The following is a 17,200-nucleotide window of genomic DNA, read 5'->3' as shown; positions in this document are numbered from 1 at the left end:
TTCCAACAAATGGTATAGGGATGCCTGAATAACCACATGGAAAGAATGAATTTGGACCCCTGCCTATCACCATACACAAAGGCTCACTCAAAACAGATCACAGACCTACATGTAAGAGCTAAAACTATAGAACTCTTAGAAGAAAACATGAAGGAAATCTTTTTTACCTTGGGATAAGCAATGATTTCTAAGATTCTATACCAAAAGTACAAAAAATAAGAGAGATTAGTAAGTTGGACTTCATAAAAAGTAAAGATTTGTGTTTCAAAGGACATCATCAAGAAAGTGAAAATACAATCCACAAAATGAGAGAAAATATTTGCAAATCATATCTGATAAGGGACTGATATCTAAACTATATAAAGAACACTTATAACTCAGTAATAAAAAGACAACCTTATAAAAAGTGGGCAAAGGACTTGAGTAGACATTTCTCCAAAGAAGATATACAAATGGCCAATAAGCACATGAAAGATGCTTAAAGTCATTAGCCATCAGGGGAATGCAAATCAAAACCACGAGATACCACTTCACACCCACTGGGATGGTTCTAATAAAAATGACAACAAACACAAGTGTTGGTGAGGAGGTGGGGATTGCAACCCTCGTATGTTGCCAGTGGGAATGTAAAGTGATGTCTCTTTGATAACGGAAAAACAAAATGTGGTCTGTCCACACTAGAATATTATTCAACCATAAAAAGGAATGAAGTTCTGATCCTGCTACAAAATGAATAAACCCTGGGAACACTATTCCAAGTGAAGAAAGCCAGGCACAAAAAGATCACACACAACACGATCCCATTTATATGAACTGTTCAGAACAGACCAACTCATAGACAGCTTGGCCTCTAGGCCGTGACTGCCAGGAATTGAGAAGAGGATGGGATGGGGAGTGACTGTTAACGAGGCACGTAGTTTCTTTTTGAATGAAGAAAGATCATTAAACTGTATCCTTTAAATGAGTGAACTTCATGGCATATCAATCATATCTCAATAAAGCCTTTAAAAAAAAGTGGTATCCATATATCTGGTCCTCAGTTGTGAAAAGAACAACCTACCAGATTGTTTCTCTGGCCTTTTACTCAGCTTGTACAGTTCTAAAGGAAAAATGTTCTATGCTCTTCATTTGAAGAGGAAGCAAAAAAGATTAAGGTACCAGTAAACACTGCTAACCAGTTAATAATAATCTGTATCAGCAAACCAGATGAAATTTCTGCAGACCCTCTACCATGTGAACGACTTAATGTTCAGCTGCTATTAATATGATCATGTTGTACACTATAGCTAATATGGACAGTTAAATAAGACAGAGGGTCAAAACAAATAGTCTTTTAGCTGAAAGGAGATATTGAAAAGATTGCTAATCAAAAGCTGTCAGCACAAACACTTCTCAAAATGTTGACAATTTCAGTAATAAAGAAAATAAAATAAAATGAAATACCACAAAATTGTTGACCCTTGAAAAATACAGGGTTGAGCTGCACAAGACCACTTACTTATACACAGATTTTTTTTTAAATACTGTAAATATATTTTCTTTTCCTTATGATTTTTTTAAATAACACTTCCTCTAGCTTACTTTTTTGTAAGAATATAATATGTAACAGATAACATACAAATATGTGTCAATCGTCTGTTTATGTTATCAGTAAGGCTTCTCGCCAACAGTAGGCTAATGGTAGATAAATTTTGAGGGAATCAGAAGTTATGTGTGTGTGTGTGTGTGGGGGCAATGGGGGGATAAGGATTCATATGTAACACCTTAATCAATAAAGGAAAAAAAAAGTTATATGTGGATTTTCGACTGCGGCGGGGTGGGGGGAGTGGGTATCCCTAATCCCCCGAGTTGTTCAGGGTCAACTGTATTTTCATTTTCATTTAGCTAACACAAAATCCAATAATTTCACTAAAGAAACAAAAACCAACTATCTACTCACCTAGCTCAAGGCTACTTTAAGCTCCATGTGCAGGCTATAAAAAATCTTCCCAACATTAAGTAAACTATGATATTTTCACTTTTTCTTTTAGAAAACTAGAGACATGTCTTTATAACACAACTGCCCTGTGTAGTAGCGAATGCTCAAGATGAAAGGACTCTACTAAAGTCAACTAAGGAGGAGAAGGGAGTAGCAGTAAGTCTTTGGTCTTTATGCTAATTAACACTCATCTTAGAGCCGCCTGCAATAGTGCACATGTATCATGTCACCTGAAAAAGACCTGGGATCAAATACAGTCAATCAGTGATTTAACTACCCCAAGCGTTAACTATTTTCTTTGAGCTGTTGCTTCATTATATTGAAAGATCTTGTCTAATTTTTCTAGATTATAAAGAATACATGACTTTTCATTTTCCCACCCCCCATCTCACCAAAAAAATAATACAATACATACAAAAAAGTTTTCCACTTGAAATTCATAAGTATAGGGCTTTAAGGAGATAGACAGCCGTTCTTCAGAAGCCGGGCGGAATTCCATGGAGAACCGGCCACGCAGCAAAGGGGGAGGCTCTCTTGTCCACGTCAGTTCCCAGACAAAGAACACCGACTGCCGGCTGCAGATGTGCTGCAAGAGAGTCGGTGTCACTGCAGAGACAAAGCCACACTCCGCCAGCAATACACGCGCGCGAGCGCGCGCGTGCGCACACACACACACACACACACACACACGCACACAGAAAAAGCCACAGTCTGTCAAAGACACACTTCCTGCAATGGGAACGCGGGTGAGCCGAAAAAGAGACCCCACAGAGCTCTGCTACTGACATCCAGAGTGTGTTGTGCTAAGTCCTGTACCCTCACCACTGCCCCCACTCCTCCTGCTGCCCTTGCCCTCAGAGCAGGATGCACAAGGTTGGTAAAAAGGTCTTAATTTTTTAAGATTTCCTAAGTTTCACAGCATAGGAGATGAAAAAGCTTAAGGAATGTTTATTAGTATATAATATCCCATACATTGCCAAAGTGGGAAATGCATCAACCAATTAAAAAGGAAATCTACACCCATGCCAATTACTTTGTATTTAACATTAAGTTAAATGAGGAACTAGCACCACCTCACACAAAAAGTCCATACCTATAGCACAGCCATAAAATTGGGTAGTGTCAGCTGTTAGTTGGGGAAAATCCTTTGAAAATGCTAAAAATTAGGCAATCATTAAGAACCTTTGCTCTTCTGTTTAGACTTACTGTCTAAAACGCATGTGACAAATGAACATGAAAAGCAAGGTCAGGATTCAGCCAGGCAGTGTGAACTGGATAAGACCCCTTTATACCAGCACCTCTGATTTCTTACTGGGGTGTGGGCAGGCACTGAATGACAGGCAGAGTGGAGCAGCCACCATTCCCTGTCCACATGAGACTACGAATAAGCTTGTAGTTACATAAATCTGTACGCAGGGTAGGACAAGTGTAAGATTTAATTCTTCTAATGAGAGTCTAATCCCTTCACTGTACCACTCGGCCCACGGAGTGGGGGTGGACATGCACGCTGTGGCACAAAGCTGCGGTTCCCAGCAGTCTCAGGTGCGTGGGCTGCTTACTGACCACCAGCACGCCATTCTCTGGGTGGAGAGGCTTCCTCTGCCATGTCCACCAACACGTGTGGGTGGCTCGGTCAGTACACCCTTGTTCTCCTGTGTTCTGTCGAGTTCATGCTCAATTCTGGAAGACGGTTACCTGCTGGGATTTTGTGTTCAACGGCAGTAGCTGCAGGTCAGTACTATCCCCAGTGTCTACAAGATCACTATCTGACAGGCGAAAGTCAAGTTCCGACAGATTCTGGACACAAACTTGAATATATTTCCTAAAGCAGAAAAACAAAAAATATGGCTTTGACACTTAAGAACTTTATGAAATATACTTTGGCTTTGTTAACACTAGAAAGACTGAAATTTAGTATATACCTATATTGCCCAAAAGCAGTCAAAATGACTGCATTGTGAAAGAATAATATCGGAGCACTCTTCACTTATGTTCCTTAGCTTTTCCAATAACTCACTTCTATTTGACATTTCTTTCATGAATTTAGGGCGCAAAAGAAATAAAATAAACAACTTATTAGAACAAGTATCACTGCATAAAGATTCGAATAACAAGTACTAGTTTAGCTTATTGAGCAACTGCAACTTATCAAGTATCGACAATTTATCATGTACTTGTATGTTATCATGTGACGGTAATCGAAAAAAAATGAAAACTGTTATTTCAATAAAAGCCAAACTGGTCATATAAGAAATTTACTCAATTCAATAATAAGAGTCATTTGATTATTTAAAATTTCCCAAGCAGTCAAAATGACTGCTTTTGGGCAATATAGGTATAACACACATATATATATATATATACCAGAAATTAAGGAGGGGAAGGTAACTACAATTATTAATAAACGCATTTATATGTTGTACAAAAAGTCACAAAATTCTAAGACATTGTGTCCTTATATACATAATTGTTTTTCTAATTGAAATTAAAAAGCAGTCAAAATGACTACCTTGGGCAATCTAGTGTTAAGAAGACCCTCTCTGGGGAATCAAAAAAGTGACACAGGCCCTGGCCAGTTTGGCTCGGTGGATAGAGCGTCAGCCTGCGGACTGAAGGGTCCCAGGTTCAATTCCAGTCAAAGACACATGCCTGGGTTGCGGGCTCGGTCCCCAGTGTGGGGCGTGCAGGAGGCAGCCAATCAATGATTCTCTCTCATCATTGATGTTTCTATCTCTCTCTCCCAACTTCCTTCCTCTCTGAAATCAATAAAAATATATTTTTAAAAAAAGTGACACAGGAAAATAAATAAGAACAGGTTGTTACTTATATTCCTACTTTCGATTTCACATGTAAAAGGGTCAGAAAATATAAATCTTTCTAAGTGAACTATTTCTAAGGAAAAATGGATTAAAGAACATTCTGATTCGGATACAGTATTTCTACACAATTATAACTGAGTTCCCTAAACCTGCAATGGATCTAAATGAGTTACTAGGAAAGTAGTGATCACAAATAATGATTACTCACTGAGAAACTAAGTACAGGATTCACTTTAATTTCTGTTACAGGTAAAGAGGAGTTTTGAAAAGACAGTTTTTAAAGCAACTCAGTTCTGTTTAAAATTTTGTTTTGTTTTTAAATGAAGAAGTTAAATGTCTTATTATTGAACTTTGTTTCCTGAAAGGCTGCTATTTCACTGTATAAAACAGCACCAGCAACCTCAGTATACTGCAAAATTAAGATAGTATTGTTTGTCATCTGACACTGTAACAACTAACCAAAACTTTTCTCCACTGCTAGTTATTTCCAATCATTAAGTATTTTGACCCAAATCTAGAGAATAAGTACGTTACAATATTCTATAAAGGGGACGTTGGGCAATGTCTGGAGACATTTTTTGGCTGTCACACTGGGGTGGGCAGGATGGGGAGTATCACTGGCATAAAGCAGTGAGCTGCTAACACCCTACAATGCACAGGGCAGTGTCCAGAGTAAGTTATCGACCCACAAAATCAGCAGTGTTGAGGCTGAAAAGGCCTGCTCTAGAATTAGCTAGAGATGCTGGGGAAACTAGTTTAACAAACCCACAAGGATGTGACCAGGCAAATGCAGAATGCGCACCTTCCAGAGGACAACTGGCCCATGTTTGTCAATGGGTCATGGGCTTGAAGAACAAGGCAAGGACGGAAAGAAAGGTCTGATAATATCACGGGCACTTGGATGGATCCCCTCTCCCACAAACCAGCTGTGCAGTCCACTACTGAGACACCTGGGGAGATCTCAGTATAGACTGGGTACTATAGGGGACAATGGCATCATCGTCATGTAAGAAAATGTGCTCAAGGTCACCAAAGCCAAGCTCTCAACAGCAAGGGTCTCTATGTCAAAGAGCCTGTGACAGAAGCAGGGCCTCCCTTACCGTGTCCCGGCTGACAGCACAGCATGTGTGGTCCTGAAGGGCACGCTGAACGTCAGTGCGATGACAGTGGAGTAGATGGACCACGGGCACTCGATGGACACCTAGGAGAAACAGAGGGACACCCATTCAGATTACTCACCAATGGCACAGCACCACCACCATCCATCCAAGTCTGCGGGGGCTGCCAATTTCCTACATACTTGATGGCTTTACAATTCCTTATTCAGAAGGAAAACCCCACTAAACATATGCACAAACACAGGAGAGACACAAAGCTACATACACAGTCAAGAAAAATGGACATGGGACCGGCAGAACGTCCAGGAGTCACCAGAATCGTCTCAATGGCTGCGGAGCAGAGGCCGCAGCAAGCACACAAGCCACACCTCGCTATCCTCCCACATGTGGCCATGATGCTAAATGTATTTTTTTACTGTGCAGGAAGTTATGACAAAGTGCTTTTAATCACTTATGTCTAGATGATATTACTCAGTCATTAACTATTAAAAAATTAAATGAATTATTCAAACACTTAACCCACATGACGCTGAATGCATAGCTGAAAACCAATCAAGGCACAGTGTGGACAAAGCTATTAATTCCTGTAAGGGCAGAAACCAGGCCTCAAGCTTCGATTTATTTCCCTCACTTAACAAATATATTGAATATGGAAACTCACTCATTCAGCATGATTATATGCTCTTAATTGAAATAAACATCATCTTTGTCTCCTGAACTCTGTATCAGGTGAGGGAAAACATTTCAAAGACTGAAAAATAAAAACATTATTCTTTAGGTGCCACTGGTCTGATATTCTATGCCTCTCTTTAAAATGACTGCATTTCTTGGCCTTTTGTGCATATACTTTTTAAAACTTGTCATTTAAACTAAAACAAAAAAACAGTTCAACCACTGCTCCCACCTACTACCACCAATCTGTTTTCTGTATCTGCAAGGTGTTTTTGAGTATTTTTTAGATTCCACATTTAAGAGAGAAGATATAGTATTTCCCTTTCTCTCTCCGATTTATTTCACTTAGCATAATACCACTGAGATCCACTCATGCTGCTGCAAATAGGAGGATTTCATTCCTTTTTATGGCCAAATAATACTCCACTGTGCGTATCACTTCTTTACCCATTCATCCATAAATGGTTCTAACAGTTTTTTGATCAAGTCTTTAGGATTTTCTATATATAAGATCATGTCATCTGCAAATGGTCAATTTCTTTTCTCCCTTTCCAATCTGTATGCCTTTGATTTCTTTTTCTTGACTAACTGCTCTGACTTAGACATCCAATACTGTTTTAAAAAAGAGTGGTGCGAGTGGGTATCCTCGTCTTGTTCTTAATCTTAGGGAAAAAATCTACAGCTTTTCACTGCTGAGTATGATATTAGTTGTGGGATTGTCATATCGTCTTCATTAAGCTGAGGTATGCTCCTTCAGTACCCACTTTGCTGAGAGTCTTTATCATAAATGGATGCAAAATTTTGTCAAATGCTTTTTCTGCATCTATTGAGATGATAATGTAATTTTGTCCATTTTGGTGATGTGTACCACACCAACTGGTGTGCGGATTTGAACCCACCTTGCATCCCTGGAATAAATCCCTCTTGATCATATAGGGATTTATGATCCCATATGGTTGTTGCATCTGGTTTGTTAACATTTTGTTAAGGAGTTTTGCACCTATCTTCATCAGGAATGTTAGCCTGTAATTTTCTTTCCTACGGCATCTTTTCTGGTTTTGGTATCTATCAGGGACTCGTAAAATAAGTTTGCAAGTGTTCCTTCCTCTTGTACTTTTTGAAAGAGTTTGAGCAAGACTGGCATTAATTCTTCTTTGAATGTTTAGTAGAATTTACTAGTAAAGCCATCTTGTCCTCAACTTTTGTTGGGAGGTTTTTCATCACTCATTCAATTCCTCACTAGTAACGAATCTGCTTAGATTTTCTATTTCATATGATTCAGACCTGAAAGGTTGTATATTTCTAAAAATTTATGCATTTCTTCTAGGTTGTCCAATTTGTTGAAATATAATTGTTCACCATAAACCTTTTTGTATTTCTACAAATTTATCCATTTCTTCTAGGTTGTCCAATTTATTGGCATATAATTGTTCACTGTAGAATCCTTTGTATTTCCATGGTATTTGTTTCTATCCCTCCACTCTTTTTCTCTTGGTGAATCCAGCTAAAGGTTTGTCAATTTTATCTTTTCAAAGAACTCTTAATTTTAGTGATTTCTGCTATTGTCTTTTTAGTCTCTCTCATTTATTTTTACTCTAATTTTTATTTCCTTCCTTATACTAACGCCTTATACTTGTCTGTTCTTTATCTAGTTCCTTCAGGTATAAAGATGGGTTGTTTGAGACTTTCTTGCTTCCTGAGATAGGCAATTATCACTCTGAACTTCCCTCTTAAAACTGCTTATGCTGCAGCCCATAAATCTTGGTATGTTACATTTCCATTTTCATTTGTCTCAAGGTATTTTTTTGGTTTCTTCTTTGACACATTGGCTGTTCAGTAGCAAGTTGTTTAATCTCCACATATTTGTGAATTTTCCAGTTTTCTTCACGTAATTTCTAGTTTCATACCGTTGTGGTTGAAGAAGATGCCTGATATGATTTCAACTCTCTTAAATGTATTAAGACTTGTGATCTAACATGATCTACCTTGGAAATGTCCCGCATGCACTGGAGAAGAACATGTATTCTTTTGCATTTGGATGGAATGTTCTGCATACGCATTAAATTGATTTGCTCTAGCATGTCTAAGAGCAACATTTCCTTACTGATTTTCTATTTAGATGGTCTATCTATTAATGTAAGTGGGGTAGTAAGTCCCCTACTATTATTGTATTGTTATCTACTTCTTCCTGTTAGTATTTGCTTTATATATTTAGGTATTCCTATGTTGGGTATATAAATGTTATATTTTTTCTTTGTATTGATCTATTTTATTATTATGTAATGTCTCTTATTACAATCTTTGTTTTAAAGTCTATTTTGTCTCTTATTACAATCTTTGTTTTAAAGTCTATTTTGTCTAAAATCAGTAGAGCTACTTCAGCTTTCTTTTGATATCTATTTGCATGGAATATCTTTTTTCATCCCTTCACTTTCAGTCTGTGTGTATCCTTACATCTAAAGTGAGTCTGTTATAGGCAGCATACAGATGGGTCTTGACTTTATTCATGCAGCCACAAGAATACACTTCTACACCTGAGCTGGTTAGAAGCCCTCAGAACCGGTATCTGTGTTACAAGACACAGACATACCTGGAATCAACACAATGCTAGCAACACATTGCGTGAGCTGATGGGCTGTGGATCGGGGACCAAAGTCATGGATCGCTCAAAACACTGTCAATAAATACCAGCACTAAAGCAGAGTTTTCTCCTTGCTAAGTTTGATATGACACCAGTGGACAGACACAAGCACACCAAGGCACATAACTCCCTCTAGCCTAATCACTAGGACAAACAGACTACGGGCCCAAGGTTGCCTCCCTTAAGCAAACACTATCTTTCACAATAAACTGTCCTTCCCTCTTGAGCTGGGATAGGAAAGTTAGAGCTGTCTGTCTTTGTCTTTCCAAGATGTACCCATTATCAAAGGTGATTCACAGATATTAGTGCTAAACCCAACAAGAGTGCGCGGCATCAGGAACTGGAAATCTGCCACTTCAACCGAAGTCATCTCTTATGCACCGGCTTTCAGAACCAGCAGGACATGACCCTCCTTACTTTGTGGTCTGTGGTAGCCATGCAGTGGTCGGCTTTCTGTGTGTCCTTAGGCTTCCTCTGGGCCTCTGTCATCCCCAGCATGGTGCTCCCCCCCTCCCCTCCAGCTGCTGGAGCTGAAGGTAAAGACAGAACTTCCAGTTCAAATTCGATCATGTGGTATGCAGGTGCTGCAGGCAGACTGATGCTTGTGACCTTGTCAGACGACTGAACTCGGAGTGATGCGTCCGAAGCCTTTTCTAGGAAAGATAGAAAAAGTCACTTCAAACACATTCCTTCTGTTTCCCTGTTCCTTTTTCTTCTAGCAGGTGATGGGCCCAGCAGTGAAGTTCCAGCCCAACTCCTGCTGCTCCTATACACATAAAAGCACAGAAAGGACTAAGGTGGGACTGAAGAGGCAGGAAAATCAGGAACAAAGCCCCCTAAGACAGAGTCACACTGCATGAAAGCCAGCTGGTCCCAGGCCAGAGAGCTGTCATTGTGCTCAATCTGAATACAGAAGAGCATTGTGTGTGTCCCTGCACAACGTGCTCCCTCCCAGAAAGGGAGCAGCGTCCTTCCCTCCATAACTCACAGCTGAGGACCGGGGGGACAGACTGTCCACTGCCTAAAATGGCCGATTTACTTTTGCTTCTTGGTGAGGAAAGCGGGGAGGGTTGTAGGAGGCTAGAGGCCCACAGGGCGTCACTATTAAGCACAGGCCCATGCTGCATCCGAAGTCCTAGCAGGGTCAGCATCACCTGGCAGTGAGCACATGCACGGCTCTGTTTATCCTTCCCATATGTAACACCCCATCCAGGGGCAGGGTCACTGCCCACCCCAGGCAGGATGCTGCCAGGAGAGAGTTGTAGACAGAAGCAGGCCTCAGGTGCTAACGGAGGATGAAAGGGATGACAGCTCCTTACATCCTCCTGATATGCACGGCAAACAATGCTGAGAGTCCACCTTTGCTAGGTGACCACCCCTTACCTCTCGTGTTAGAATAGATCACGGCTTTGTTCTCTGCGTGACACAGGATGAGCATGGCTTCCACATTGCTGAGTTGGAGGCTGTCCCCGTTTTTCACTGTATAATGGCCAGTAGTGACAGTGAACTTGACCTTCTGAGGAATACCAGCTAAAAGGCTATCTAAAGGGAAAAAGACTGCACTTAGCATCACTCAACCAAAAATAGCAATGGAGGAACTAGTATGAGGCTAAAATACAGTTTTTTAAAAAAAATAAAAACAACAAAAAAGCACTGTTTTTTCTACTAGAAAAGGTTTGTTCACTTCAGATACTCCTCAAATTCACTGTTTCCATCCCTCCACTCTCACTTTAATCTCAATTACACGGACTGCAGGGTTGCAGGGTCCTTGCTGAGACTAAGAGAAGCTTTGAGCCTGAGGTGTCTCATCACCACGTTGGCTAAGAGTTAGGGATCACAGTGGCAACCATGTCTATGAGGGGCTCAAATTTTATCTGCCAATAAGTTAGTGAGAGACAATCAGATAATGACACTGAAGAACAGGCTCATGAGACTTGGTCTGTTAGCTCAGTTGGTTAGAGCGTCGTCCCGATAGCCAAGGTTGAGGGTCTGATTCCTGGTCAGGGCACATATAAGAATCAACCAATGAAAGTTTAATAAGTGGAACAATAAACTCACGTTTCTCTCTCTCTCAAATCAATAATTTTTTTTATTTTTTATTTTTAGAACAGACTGATGAAATTGCATGTGCTATTGCTATTCAGAATCTTCTTTGGATGTTTCAGATTAGGCCTTCAAGATCTTTGGCTTAAAAACAACTCAGTTAAAGACATGGCTATTGGTTTCTCTTAACATGAAAATGAGCTAAGGTTTCTGAGAATCCATCCCACTCCAGGGAAGGCGGAAGGAAGAAGGCAAGAGATAAGAAACCCGGAAGAGAAAGAAACAGACAAGACAGAGGGTGGGAAGGAGGGGCTGCAGCAGGGAGGCGTGAGCACAGCTGGCTGGTCTCACTGGGCACATTCCAGGCTCTGCCAGCAACAAAGCTTAGCCTTTTTCACAAAAGGTTCTCTGACTGTAGAATCATTTGAGAGACTGCTGTGTTCAGCATCTAAGGCCTTTCCTGATGGCCATGGGAGAAGTTTAAAAACACAAAAATAGAAAGTATGGGGAGATTCAATAGAAAAAAAATGCTTTCTTTGATTTTTTTTCAAATGGAAGAAATAAGCCAATAAATACATTGTTCCAGCCTAAACAACTAAGACATTCTGTTTCACTGTTTTAATTGATGTGTGGTTTTAAATCATTTGTTTACACCAATTCTTTCTAATTTTTGAAATTAAGATCAACCAAAGGACTTACATGCAAGCATACAGGTCTAACCAATGGACACAGACAACAGGGGGGTGAGGGCATGAGTGGGGGAGATGGGGGTTAATGTGGGGATAAGGACACATATGTAATAACTTAATAAAAAAATTTAAAAAAAGAACTTAACAAAGAGGACAACAGCTTTGAATTTCTCAAATACTATGCTAGGAGATCAAGAAATTATATTTACTTATTAAGTTCTCTGTAGTTGACATTAACTGATAGCTCATTTTTCTCTCATTTTTTTATGTTTGGATTTACCATGCTTATTAAACATGAAAGTTAGCATTTACAGAACGCAAATATTCGATGAACAGAAAAGTCACAGCCGGGCAAGATTTCTTTGATGCTACCCCAAACATCTCTTACAGAGGAATCCGGCTACACTGTGCTGGAAGTCCACTGGTGCAGAAAGCCCTGCTTTCAGACTCTTCCAAAAAGGAGTGAAGTGCAAACCAGAACCCCACAATCCCAGCTTTGTGCAGCCCACTCACCGGCCAGTGGCTCCACGTGCAGCTGCGGCTCCTGGGAGTACACATCGTACTGCGCCAGCGGGTAGAGGTGCGGAAGTACGAAGCACACTGGGCCCGCCGAGGCGCACAGCTGCCGCAGCGTGTACGTTCCAGGCTCCTTGGCCTAGGGTCAAATCAAGCACTTGGAAAGTCGTCACCCACTCTCGCAATTGTGAGCACCCGAAGAGCAGGAGGTACCATTATCCCTGAATTGATCCTTCTTTTACCCTCCTTATCCTACTGCTCTGTGCTCACATGTCTATAGGCAGCTGTGCAAAGGGCCCTAAAAACTTCTACTGATGTCTTTCTGAGTAATTGGGGCTTCAACTTGACTTCTAATAATGAATTTTCAATTCAATAAGCTTTATCTGTGGCATTCTCTCTGAATGCATGAGATATAAAACCTGCTCTCAGACTAGACTAAAACACATGTGACAAATAGCTGTCCTTCCCAGAGGCCACATCCCTGATGAGCAGGGGTTATCGGACACACTGCATGGGAGACTGTCAGAGTGCATCAGAAGCAACTGCTTTGACAGTCATGAGTCGCAAAAGGAAAATAAACTTTAACATCAAGGATGCTACCTTCTTTGAAATCTCATTTTAACAAATGAGGGTATATTTTAAAACAAAGGCAAAAAATCTAAGTCCAGTGAGAACCCAACTATGTTAAGACCTTCATTCAAAAGTTATCAATTGCCTTAAAACTGTGTAAGTATAAAAATTATTTTAACTGTCAGTCTATTTTTCTTTAAGGATAAAACATTACCAAGGTTAAAAGAACAGAGGCCTCCACTTGCCTCCCACCATACTTCAGATAATGCTTGCAGGCCAGCGCCCCCTGCTGACCACCTCTGAAGTCACCTCCCCAACTCAACACACACCTGTGTCCTGAAGGTTATGGTATTGGCCCCTGGTTCCAGAGTCACACCGCAGCACTTCAGCACAGGGGCCCCGTCATCCAGAGCCACCCCTGAGGGCGTGTCCAGAGCAGTGCTGCTTTCCTGCCGTCTCAGGAGCATGTGAACGTTTTTGCATATAATCCCCGTGGTGTTCAAGGAGTTATCGGAAGGGCTCCTCTCAAACATCTCATACAACTCCAGAGCCGGTAAACTGTTCTGGGACGCGGGGAAAGGCGAGGTCTCCATTGGAAAGTTAATAATCCCATTGGACGTCTTGTGCTTGGTAAGCCACTCAGCAGTCTTCCGGTAACTGTTTTTCTCGATGCTGAAGTGGACGCTGATGGCAATCTGGTCCATGTGGACAGGGACGGGCATCTGACTGCATACAGTTATCTCCACGGATAAAACACCACCCACGTGTACCACGGCATTGGAGGGAGTAAAACGGAGATCTCTCAGATGTGCAAAGGAATGCATAGGGAGTACGACTTTGTGACCTGCAAATACATAGCACCATATTTTTCTTCCCAAGTCACACTTCTAGAAGATGCAGAGGCAGCAGGACCTTGGTTACCATTGGGCCAACTGGAGTATGCTCAACATGAGAAGCAAGAAGTAATGAAGTTCAAATGAGACCGTTTAAAACTACCCAACCTCATACCATCTTCACACACCAAGAATTACTTTGTCAAAAGCAGAACATAATCAAATGCCTAGATAACACCTGGAAATCATAAAACCTGAAGAAATAATGGTTTCTAAGTTCTGTTTTGATAAACCAAAGAGAAATACAGGTCAACTCTTCAATTTCAAAGCATTTTGAATGGGAGAGGGAGGGAAAGAGGGAGGAGGAGGAAGAGGGCGAGGGGAAGGGGAGGGGAGAAGGAAACACTGATCAGCTGCTTCCAACTGGGGATCAAGTCCGAAACCTGGGCATGTGCCCTGACCAGGAATCGAAGCAGCTCCCTTTTGGTGCATGAGATGATGCTCAACCAACTGATCCACACTGGCCAGGGCCAAAACAACATTCTTAAATAGTCCAGTTCCTACAGCTGTTTCAAGGAATTCCACCACTTTCCACCTCCATAACAAAATTCCCAAATGAAGATGTCCACCCACCCCTGCATATCGGGAAGCAAACCCAGGTGCTTGCCGGCCTATGACGTCAGCCCACTGAGCAAGGAGCCCTGCCTCCTGAACTGCAGAGGCCAGTGCAGCCCACCCCACAGTCACTAACCAAGAAGAACCCACTGCTTCCTCTGACCTCCTTTCTACAAGCACCTGGTTAGTCTAGAAAATCCACAGGGCTGCCATACTGAGCAGTGGTATTTATTAAACACTAATCAACAAAAGAACCTGCTGATGGTGATGCTATAAAATCACAAAAAGAGCCGAAACCGGTTTGGCTCAGTGGATAGAGCGTCGGCTTGCGGACTGAAAGGTCCCAGGTTCGATTCCGGTCAAGGGCATGTACTTGGGTTGCGGGCATATCCCCAGTGGGAGATGTGCAGGAGGCAGCTGATCGATGTTTCTCTCTCATCGATGTTTCTAACTCTCTATCTCTCTCTCCCTTCCTCTCTGTAAAATATCAATAAAATATATTAAAAAATAAAATTAAAAAAAAAAAAAAAGAAAGAAATAGCGGATGACCACGGAATAGCCGATTCACACAGAGATACCAAAGAACTTTGGCAGGAAAGACATAACTACACAGTCTCACATCTATGTCACACACAGCAGACGTGGCACAAGGCTCTACCAACAGCTAGTTTGGGCCCTTTAAAGAACCTACACAAACCAACTAATCAAGGCCGTGTTGCTCCTGAGAAACCCATCCGAACAGCTCAATGTGAGTGAAACACGCCAGCGGTCAATGACCATATGGACCTGAGGCCAAACCTATGAAACACTGGCTTTCCAGTAGTTAGTAACTGCTTTGGACTGAACTGTGTTCCCCCCACACTCTAAAGCTGAAGCCCCAAACACCCCTCCCTCCTTCCATGTAAGCACGAGTCAGGAGGAGAGGCCTCATCAGAACCTAACCCTGATGGCATCTGGTCTCAGATTCCAGCCTGTGAGACGACAAACATCTGCTGCTCACACATTCAGTCCATGGCATTTTGTGATGGCCACCACAGCTGACCAAGACAGTACTATTTTAGCCCTGGCCGTTTGGCTCAGTGGTTGGAGTGTCCACCCACAGACCAAAGGGTCGTGGGTTCGAGTCCCAGTTAAGGGCATGTGCCTCAGTTGCAGATTGATCCACGGCCCTGGTCAGTGCGAAAAGCAACCAGTTGATGTGTCTCTCTCACATCAATGTTTCTCTCTCTCTCCCCCCTCCTTCCCTTTCACTCTCTCTAAAAATAAATAGGAAAAATATCCTTGGGTGAAGATTAAAAAAAAAAGAAGACAGTACTATTTTAAGTAAGTACTCTTCTTTTTTTCTTCTTCTTCTTCTTTTTTTAAAATATATTTTATTGATTTTTTACAGAGAGGAAGGGAGAAAGATAGATAGTTAGAAACATCGATGGGAGAGAAATATCGATCAGCTGCCCTCGACCGGTACATGCCCTCGACCGGAATCGAACCTGGGACCTTTCAGTCCGCAGGCTGACGCTCTATCCACTGAGCCAAACCGGTTTCGGCTAAGTACTCTTCTTGATAAACAGCTCACCCCAGGAGCTAAGTGTTATAATAAATTTAATCTTACCACACAGCATTAGCTAGAAAATATATTTGCCAAAAGTTTTAGCTTGAATCTTAGCCTTTTGGAACAACCTTTCTGTTGGACACACCCATGAGGAAACACTGAACAAACTCCAGAAGGTGGAACAGTCCATGAAACAACTGGCTAAATGTCTAAAGGTCAGTGTTTTACACACAACCAATGAATGTGGGCCATCCATACAATGGATTATTAGCCATAAAAAAGAATGAAATACTGACACATTACAACATGGATGAATCTTGAAAACATTATGCTGAATGAAAGAAGCCAGTCACAAAAAAACCACATGGTATATGATTGCATTCACATGAAATATCCAAAATAGTATCTAGAGACAGAGAGTGGATTGTGGTGATGTGCACATATCTATGAATATACTAAAAGGGGTTGAATTGTACACTGCAAAACAGTGAATTTTATGGTATGTAAATTCTATCTCAAAACAGCAGTGACATTAAAAAATTTTGATCAGTGTCTTGAAAAAAAAAAAGATGGGAAAAACTTTTAAATTAAAAGAGAATTCAGATACAACAATTAAACGTAATATATGATCCCTGATTAGACTCCACTAAAAATAATGTCAAAAAACAATGAGGAGATTTGAATTTGAGCTACTGAGTACCAGGAAGTTAGAACCCTGTCAATTTGGGCATGGTTAGGGGGCCGCCCTTGTTCTCCAAGACGTATGCTACACTGTTTCAGGGTGAAGTGTTATACGTGGTCTGAGGTTGCTTTAAAGTTCAGCAAAAAGAAAAAAGTAAAAAGAAATATTTAGATACATGTTTGCTACACAGCAAAATGTTAGTAGTTGTTGAATCTAGGTGGTTAGTATACATTATACATTGTGTACTCTTTTTACTTTTCTGTAACATTGAAAATGTTCACAATAAAAAGCTTTAACCATTAGTCAGTCTTACCTGGGCTGTCTGTCTGTTCACTGGCAAAGTTGAGTATCTCTTGGCAGAAGTATTTTCGTTCCTCTTCAGTTAAGTGATGATCGCTGGCTAAAAGGCTGCTGGTCTGAAGGTAGCTGGAGTGGAGAGTCAAAGGGCCAGCACAGAGGACCTTATACCAAGGGG

At 41.2% G+C, this 17,200-nt stretch overlaps 1 protein-coding gene across 8 annotated transcripts in view; it reads right to left on the bottom strand.

Moving 5' to 3' along the window:
- TRAPPC10 (trafficking protein particle complex subunit 10) overlaps nt 1-17,200 on the bottom strand; it is a 79,847-nt gene that overhangs the window by 8,516 nt on the left and 54,131 nt on the right. For 6 of the 8 annotated variants that reach the window (XM_059686580.1, XM_059686581.1, XM_059686584.1 and 3 more), the window contains 8 exons: nt 17,039-17,151; nt 13,376-13,890; nt 12,474-12,615; nt 10,612-10,770; nt 9,646-9,881; nt 5,898-5,998; nt 3,674-3,800; nt 2,394-2,564 (listed from right to left, as the gene is read on the bottom strand). In XM_059686580.1, the coding sequence (XP_059542563.1) occupies nt 2,394-2,564; nt 3,674-3,800; nt 5,898-5,998; nt 9,646-9,881; nt 10,612-10,770; nt 12,474-12,615; nt 13,376-13,890; nt 17,039-17,151 (1,564 nt within the window). The remainder of the gene's footprint in view (nt 1-2,393; nt 2,565-3,673; nt 3,801-5,897; nt 5,999-9,645; nt 9,882-10,611; nt 10,771-12,473; nt 12,616-13,375; nt 13,891-17,038; nt 17,152-17,200) is intronic. The other 2 variants (XM_059686583.1, XM_059686582.1) reach the window with 2 other exon arrangements.

Source organism: Myotis daubentonii, chromosome 3 (assembly GCF_963259705.1).
Source record: "Myotis daubentonii chromosome 3, mMyoDau2.1, whole genome shotgun sequence".
Lineage (NCBI taxonomy): Eukaryota > Metazoa > Chordata > Mammalia > Chiroptera > Vespertilionidae > Myotis > Myotis daubentonii.
Note: the sequence above shows the minus strand (reverse complement) of the source record. Positions and strands in the feature narration are given on the sequence as shown.